The following is an 8,736-nucleotide window of genomic DNA, read 5'->3' on the forward strand; positions in this document are numbered from 1 at the left end:
CAAGTAGCTGGAATTACAGGCATGCGCTACCATGCCCAGCTGATTTTTTGATTTATTGTAGAGATGAGGTCTCGCTGCCCAGGTGGGGCTCGAACCCGTGGGCTCAGGCAATCCACTCACCTCAGCCTCCCAAAGGCACGGGATTACAGACTGAGCCACCAAGCCTGGTTAGATATACTGTTTCTTTCTTCCTTTTTTTTGTTTTTGAGTCAGAGTCTCACTCTGTGCCCAGGCTGGAGTGCAGTAGCATCATGGTCACAGTTCACTGTACCCTCAAGCTCCTGGGCTCAAGCGATTCTTCTGCCTCAGCCTCCTGAGTAGCTGGAACTACAGGTGCATGCCACTATGCCCAGCTAATTTTTTTCCTATTTTTTGTAGAGATGGGGGTCTTACTTTGTTGCCCAGGCTGGTCTCGATCCTCCCCCCTCAGCCTCCCAAATTGCTGGGATTATAGGCTTGAGCCACTGCTCCTGTATGATATACTCCCTCTATCCAGAAGTTTCTTAGATTGAAATTTTGAGTTGGTTTCACTTGCTCAAAACCATTTTAAAATTATTTTGATTGGTTTTACTTTTGGAAATTCAACTAAAAGAAAGATTCCAAAATTGTGGATTTAGAAGAGTCCAAGATTGCTGTGAAATTTATTAAATCAGTCATTTTAGAATAAGTAAACAGTATAAATGTTCAGATTATCATCAGAGCTAGAAAAGGGATATTAATATATGTTTAATTAAAAACACTGAATAGTCATTTAATATAGAGACTAATTTAGTATTCATGCAAGATTTATATTTTCATATGCAAATGATATTTATAGTTTTAAAAAATGGGCCAGGTATAGTGGCTTATACCTCTAATCCCACCACTTTGGAAGACCAAAATGGTAGTATCACTTGAGGCCAGAGTTTGAGATAAGCCTGACCAACATAGTGAGACACCCATTTCTTCAAAAAATTAAAAAAATTAGCCAGGAGTGGTGGTATACACTTGTAGTCCTGGCTACTTGGAAGGCTGAGTGGGAGGATTCCTTGAGCCCAGGAGTTTGAGGCTGCAGTGAGCTAGTTTTGGGCCACTGCACTACAGCCTCAATGACAGAGCAAGACCGTGTCTCTAAATAGACAAACGAAGATCATATGGGCTATCCTCATGGTTTGAAATATTTTAAGAAATAATAGGAGACTGTGCTCAGGAAGCTGAGGCAGGAGGATTGCTTGAGCCCGGGAGTTCAAGTCCAGCCCAGGTAGTACAGTTAGAGACCATTTCTTAAAAAAAGGAAAGAAATAATAGAAAAACATGAAATTCTATACATTTAAAAAGTACTAGATGAAAACTACAAATGATCATTGTAAGCCATTGCAGAACTGGAATATAAGTACTTTAGAAAATAGTATGGGACGTCGTCCCCCTACCATTTCATTTTAGTAATATGGAAGGGTGGGAGTATGCCAGTTTTGTAAGGTAACTTTTTTACAACAGAATTGTACTATGACTGACTGTCAAAATTTTACACTTTATAATTTTCCCAGGTTGCATACAGATCTGTTTATAGTAAGAATTTATAAGTGCTTATAAGGGGAAAAATTGCAAATAGAATTCTTTTATTTATGTTTGCAGAATTTTTTTTCTTAATGGCTATTGTAGCCACAGGATGTAAACTATTCTTATTTTAGCACATTAATAAACTGTTTGAGCATTAACAATTTTTCACTTTATCTTTAGGCTTGTGTAGTAAAACGTGAATTTAAGAAGGCAGAACAGTTAATTAAACATGCAGTGTATTTGGCACGGTAAGTGATTATTATTAAAAATATCATTTTAAATTGTCTCTCTACTTTATATCCTAATAGTTTTGTATCTTTTTATAGGGATCATTTTGGATCCAAACACCCAAAATATTCTGATACACTGCTAGATTATGGGTTCTACTTACTCAATGTAGATAATATCTGTCAGTCTGTTGCAATTTATCAGGTATGTTAATGGTTACCCTTTTCTTCTTTCAACCTAAATTGACTTGCTGACTTGTATTTGTTTGTGGTGCTCTCTCTAAAAATCACTCTTTGAGACCCCCTCCACATATAGAGAATACCATTATTTTATTAAGTATTACTCACAAGGCTTAAAATAGTGTTTTAGGAATTAAAGAGAATCATTCATGAAAGGAATTGTTTTCCTCTTTAAGGAGAACTTTTACATTTTTTTATTGGCCAGATATGGCTTGTCTTTGTTGATTTAGCAAATGTTACTATAGCTAACATTTATAACAGTAAAGAGGATTGATAACATTTATTTTAGGCCTATCTTAGTCATTCTCGAGTAAAACAAAATACTATGCCATTGCTATAGACATGGTATCCTTGATTTTACACTTCACTTTTATTATTTATTTATTTATTTATTTTTTTGAGTTGGAGTCTCACTCCGTCGCCTAGACTAGAGTGCAGCAGCCGCTCCTGGCCACTGCAGCCTCGACATGCTGGGCTCCGGCGATCCTTCCACCTCAGCCTTCCAAGTAGCTGGAACTGCAGGTGCGCGCTACTACGCCAGACTAATTTTTTGATTTATTGTAGAGATGAGATCTCACCAAGTTACCCAGGTGGGTCTCGAACCCTTGGACTCAGGCAATCCACTCACCTCAGCCTCCCAAAGGTGTGGGATTACAGGCTGAGCCACCGAGCCCAGCTTACACTTCACTTTTAAAGGAGATAGAGAACAACATTGATGTGATTCGTAAGACATAGGAATGATTATTAAGCTGTTGCCTTTTAGTTAGACTCCATCTTCAGAAATGTAGGGCTTCTGGGTGATTTTCATGTTCTACTGTGATTTAAATAGAGCAGTACTTTCTTGGCTTTAAAACTGATGGAATTGAACATATCAAATATATATATTTAAATTATTAGGATGGCTAGTTTAACTAAGTGATATTTTCTAAAAGTTTACAGTGTTAACAAATACTTTAATAACTTTCAGGCTGCCCTTGACATTCGACAGTCGGTGTTTGGTGGCAAAAATATCCATGTAGCAACAGCTCATGAAGACTTGGCTTATTCATCTTATGTTCACCAGTATAGCTCTGGAAAATTTGACAATGCACTGTAAGTTCTACCTTCCTTTTTCATGAAGGATTAAACACTGTTTTTTGTTTTTCCGTGATACACCAGTTACCTGAAATCTTGAAATCTAAAATCATATCAGTTTATAGGCTATTTATTTTGCCTTTTTGTGGTTTAATGTTGAAACTTGATTATTTTTGTGTAGACTATGACTTATCTTAAAACTTTTGAGTAATACAGTAGCAAACTTAATAACCTAAAAACTTTTTGTTCAAGACACATAGAAATACCGAATAAAGTATAACAATCATCTTTTTTGATGTATAACAGAGCTTACAAGAGTGAGGAGAAATTCCCAAGGGCCAGTAATGGACTTTAAAATCCAAAGGGTTAGGCATGGACTGTTGTGTACCTTCTTTGGGGTGAGGGGAAAACTTAGAAGTTTCTGTAACCTTTCTATAAACAACAATGCTGTGTTTAAGGGACATTTAGCCCACAGGAGGCTAGGCATGAGAACTGAACCCGTATGTGAAGCCAAGATCAAGGTTACAACCTTAGGGAGAGGACAGACTAGGGGAAAATCTGTCCATTGGTAGAGAGATGATAACTTGTCCATCTGAGCTTGGGGTTATAGCTGAGCCCAAAAAGGGACCTCACAGGAGAATTTATATTTACAAACCTATATCACTTTTGAGTTTGGGTATAATGCATACAGGACCCTCAAACTGAGAAAAATGTTTCAAAATCTCTTTGAGCTGCTAGTTTTCCTGGAATGCCTTCTGGGAGAAAATGCAAAACTCTTGGAAATGATTAACCATCACCCAAACTATACAGACATCTCATAAATCTAGCTCTATCTAAAATGAATGAAGCATACAAAATTACAAAATAGGCTGGGTGCAATGGCTCATACCTATAATCCTAGCTCTTTGAGAGGAGAGAGGATCGCCTGATCCCAGGAATTCGAGATCAGCCTGAGCAGCATAGTGAGACTTTGTCTTGACAGTAAGTAAAAAAAACTTAGCTGGACATGGTGGCACGTGCCTGTAATCCTAGCTACTGGGGAAGCTAAGGCAGAAGGATTGCCTGAGCCTAGGAGGTTGAGGCTACAGGAGCCGTGATTGTGCTCCTATACTCTATACCTACAATGGGTGACAGTGAAACTCCAACTCATAAAAAAGAAAATTATAAAATACGTAAGGAAACATTTCCTAAGAGTTAGCAGACATAATGAACAGGATTAGAATACTATGAACTTTCATTAACAGAACTTTTTGGTTGGCGTTACAAAGTATGTATTCTTAAATGATTAAATATAAAATGAGTTGGCAAACTATGGCCTGCAGGCAGTTTTACTGGAACATAGCCCATGCTCATTTGTTTGTGTATTTTCTGTGGTTGCTTTTACACTGCCACAGTAGAGTTGAATAGTTGGAACAGAGAATGTGTGGCACCACAACCTAAAATATTTACTATATGACCTTATAGAGAAGAAGTATGCCAACCCTGCTCAAAAGAAGAAATCAATAATAATTTGGAGGGAAGTAAAGAAAAAAGATTTTAAAACAAAACAACTGATATATGCTACAATGTAGATGGAACCTTGAAAGCATTGTGCTAAGTTACAGAAGCCAGTCACAAAGGATAATATTGTATGATTCCACTTATTTAAAATGTCCAGAAGAGGCAAATCCTTAGAGACAGAAAATAAATTGATGTTATTTAGGCTGGGGGGTTGGAAGGAAATGGATAGTGACTTCTAATAGGCGTGAGTTTCTTTATGGAGTGATGAAAATATTCTAAAATTGATTTTGGTAATAGATGTACAACTCTGAATATAGTAAAAAGCCATTGAGTTGTGTACTTTAATTGGGTTAATGGTGCAGTATGTGAATTATATCTTCATAACAGCTGTTATTAAAAACAAATAGCTAGAAGTGGAAAATAATCATTGATATTAACTCAGTAGACAAGTTAAACAGCATGTTAGTTACAACTAAAGAGATAATTTGTAAACTGGAAGGCAAATTTGAGAAGATTAATGATTACCTGGAAGATAGGGATAGGAGGCCCAGAGTTGTTTGAAAGGAACTGACAGATGAAATAGACAAATAGCTTAGTTTGCGTTTGTTGAGATGGGCTATAAACAAGTAACAAAATTCATCAGATGGGAATACTTAACTGTGAAGAAGAATAATGTAGGTTAAGAGTTTAGAACAAGCCGGGCTCGGTGGCTCAGCCTGTAATCCTGCCCCTTTGGGAGGCTGAGGTGAGTGGATTGCCTGAGTCCGCGGGTTCGAGACCTGCCTGGGCAGCGAGACCTCATCTCTACAATAAATAAAAAAAATCAGCCGGGCATGGTAGCACATGCCTGTAATTCCGGCTACTTGGAAGGCTAAGGCGGAAGGATCGTCGGAGCCCAGCAGGTCGAGGCTGCGGTGGCCGGGAGCGGCCACTGCACTCCAGTCTGGGCAACAGAGTGAGACTCCAATTCAAAAAAAAAAAAAAGAGTTTAGGACATGATGATCAGTTATTTTAGGGACTTTTATATAGTATGTTCTGGAAAGTTCTCTTTAATGAGAAGCGAGCCATGTGGCTGTTCAGAGGAAGAACATTGCAAAGAGAGGGTAAGATGAGTGCAGCGGTGAGAACATGGTTTGCATGTTCAGGAAACCGCTAGGCCTGTATGGCTAGAAGGGAAAGAGAGGTTTGGTCTGAGAATGGTAGGAGATGAGGTCAGAGAGGAAGATGAAAGATCATTTAGAACCTTGTAGACCATAATAAGGACTTTTTCTTATATTCTGAGAGAAATGGAAAAACACTGGATGTTAAAAGTTCGCAACAGCTTGGAAATTTAAAACAAACAAAAACTGATTCTTGGCTGGCACAGTGGCTCACGCTTGTAATCCCAGGACTTTGGGAGGCTGAAACAACATAGTAAGACCTCATTTCTACCAAAAAAAACCAAAAAACCTCAAAACCAAAAAAACTAGCCAAGCGTGGTGGCATGCGCCTGTAATCCCAACTACTCAGATTGAAGTGGAAGGATCACCTGAGCCCAGGAGGTCAAGCCTATAGTGAGCTATGATTGTGCCACTGCACTCAAGCCTGGGCAACACAGTAAAATCTTTGACTCAAAAACAAAAACCTGCTGCTTCTTTACCATAGATAGTTTTAGAAGTACTTGCTATCAGTATTATATCACAGGTTGTGGTTTAAAATTTTTAAAATCATTTGTAATTTTTTTAAAAAATGCTAGACTGTTTCTATCTGTATTACAGATTTCATGCAGAAAGAGCTATCGGTATCATTACCCACATCTTACCTGAAGATCATCTTCTTTTGGCTTCTTCAAAGAGGGTGAAAGGTATCCTTTGCATTGTAGTCTTAGATATTTTTAAATAAATGATATATGGTATAAAATAGGTTTATTTGTTTATTTTCTCAGCTAGTGGCAAAGGATTTGACTGTATCTACATAGTACTAACATAGCCAATTCAGTGCAACTATAGTTATGGGTTTCCAGTGATTCGTAATGAAAGATTGCTTACTTTTCTCCTATAATGTTAATAAGCCAGAATTTATTTCTTTTCTCTCTCCTTTTTTTCATTCATTCATGCATGGAAGATTGCATAGAGGAATAACACAAATTATTTCTCAGCAACATGGATAGAAAAACTGAAGATGGATTTCATAGTTTCAGCTTTATAGTGCAGAATTCTTAAACTGAGCTTCAGATCAGGTTACTCTGAATGTTGCAAGACTCTTGCCAAGTACCACCTTCTTTCTTTTCTTATTTTAACCTTTCTTCTAATCACCACTAAGGCTTTTTCACTTAATGCATTTATTTTACTAACATGATTGGGTCACCCAATGTGGAAGTTCCCTGCATGTTGGATAAGTATTACCTTAGGGTTTTTTTCTTACCTTTGGTTTTACCAACCTTAGGAGCTGGATTGTTCTCTCTCTCTAGATATGCATTTTTTAAGTTACAGAAGTAATACATGATTAATGTAAAAAATTAAGTTAGAAAAGAGATGAAATAAATTGCCTGAAAATCTCACTAATTCTAAATTAGTCCTTTGAAGAGTGTTATTTTAGACTTCTCATTCTTTAAATAAGATAACTAAATATAAGTTAAATGAATAAAAAGTATTCATTTAAGTATCATTTATTTTTTAGTTTTATAATCTGATTTTTTCACTTAATTTATTATGAAAATTTTTCATTTCAACACATGTATCCTTTTTCCTAATGTATTTAACTTCACCTCTACTATTGAGCCTTTATGTTATTTTTAACATTTTGTATTTTAAAAATGCCACAGGGAAGTAAATTCTTTGTGTATATAGTCAATTTTCCAAGAAATAAAATTACTTCTTAAAAGAGTATGCATATTTTTATGACTTTAGATGGAATTTGAAAGTCTTGAATGTCACTTTGAAATCACAATGTCTTCTTGCCTGATTTGGTTGGTCAAGCAAGTGGGAGGAAACCTGTTCTTTTAGCTATGTTTGGTTAAAGGTTACGTTTTATAAAGTGTGGCTTCAAAATTTTCAGAAGTGCTTAGGTACTCCTTGACACAGTTTCATAACTTTTAAAAACTTGCCTCTTTCTTCTATTTACTTTAATAAAGCAATTTCACATCAGCATAAGAAAGTATGTTTTTTTTTGTTAAGTGGAATATTTTTATCTTGACCAGTTCTAAACCATAATCACATATAAATATGTTCAATATTTTGTTGTTCAATAAACAATTATGCCATTTAATTTTAAGCTAGATGTTCTGATTAGCTTTAGTAGATGTTTTGAAGTACACTAATTTATTGCTTTCTTTATTCAGCACTTATTTTAGAGGAGATTGCAATTGACTGTCATAATAAAGAAACTGAACAGAGGTTGCTTCAAGAAGCTCATGATTTGCACCTGTCTTCACTCCAACTAGCTAAAAAGGCTTTTGGGGAATTTAATGTACAGACTGCAAAACACTATGGAAACCTTGGAAGACTTTATCAGTCAATGAGAAAATTTAAGGTAAAAATATGTTTTACTATTTTTTCTCTCTCTTAATAATTTTAAGTAATAAAGTAGAATCTTAAGTAGTAAATTAGAATCTTAATAAATCCTCAGTGATCTTAAATAATAAAGTATATATTTATTATACTACTGTCTTATTCCATATATTTATTATACTCCTACCATATATAATTAAATAAATGTATTTAATTATTTAAGAATTGAGAACATACCTAGTATAAAACAATAGTCTGCTAGGTACAGTGGCTCACACCTATAATTTCAGCACTTTGGGAAACCAGGTGAGAGGATTGCTTGAGCCCAGGAGTTCAAAAGCAGTCTAGGCAACATAGGCTTAATCTCTACCAAAAAAATTTAAAAAATTAGCCAGGCCTGTAGTTCCAGCTACCTGGGAGACTGAGGCAGAGGGATCGCCTTGAGCACAGTGGGTGGGGGCTGCAATGAGCCATGATTATGCTACAGCACTCTAGCCTAGGTGAGTCTTTTTTTTTTTTTTCAGTTGGAGTCTCACTCTGTCACCCAGACTGGAGTGCAGTGGCGCTACCGGCCACCGCAGCCTCGACCTGGGCTCTGGCGATCCTTTCACCTCAGCCTTCCAAGTAGCTGGAACTACAGGCGCGCACTACCACACCTGGCTAATTTT

The 8,736-nt window shown here is 36.6% G+C and overlaps 1 protein-coding gene across 1 annotated transcript in view; it reads left to right on the forward strand.

The window, feature by feature from the left end:
* APPBP2 (amyloid beta precursor protein binding protein 2) overlaps positions 1-8,736 on the forward strand; it is a 69,203-nt gene that overhangs the window by 52,191 nt on the left and 8,276 nt on the right. The window contains exons 7-11 of the mRNA XM_008048887.2: positions 1,720-1,787; positions 1,866-1,971; positions 2,974-3,098; positions 6,338-6,423; positions 7,900-8,090. Of these exons, the coding sequence (XP_008047078.1) occupies positions 1,720-1,787; positions 1,866-1,971; positions 2,974-3,098; positions 6,338-6,423; positions 7,900-8,090 (576 nt within the window). The remainder of the gene's footprint in view (positions 1-1,719; positions 1,788-1,865; positions 1,972-2,973; positions 3,099-6,337; positions 6,424-7,899; positions 8,091-8,736) is intronic.

This window comes from Carlito syrichta, unplaced genomic scaffold (genome assembly GCF_000164805.1).
Source record: "Carlito syrichta isolate Samal-C Ts95f unplaced genomic scaffold, Tarsius_syrichta-2.0.1 Scaffold128086, whole genome shotgun sequence".
NCBI lineage: Eukaryota > Metazoa > Chordata > Mammalia > Primates > Tarsiidae > Carlito > Carlito syrichta.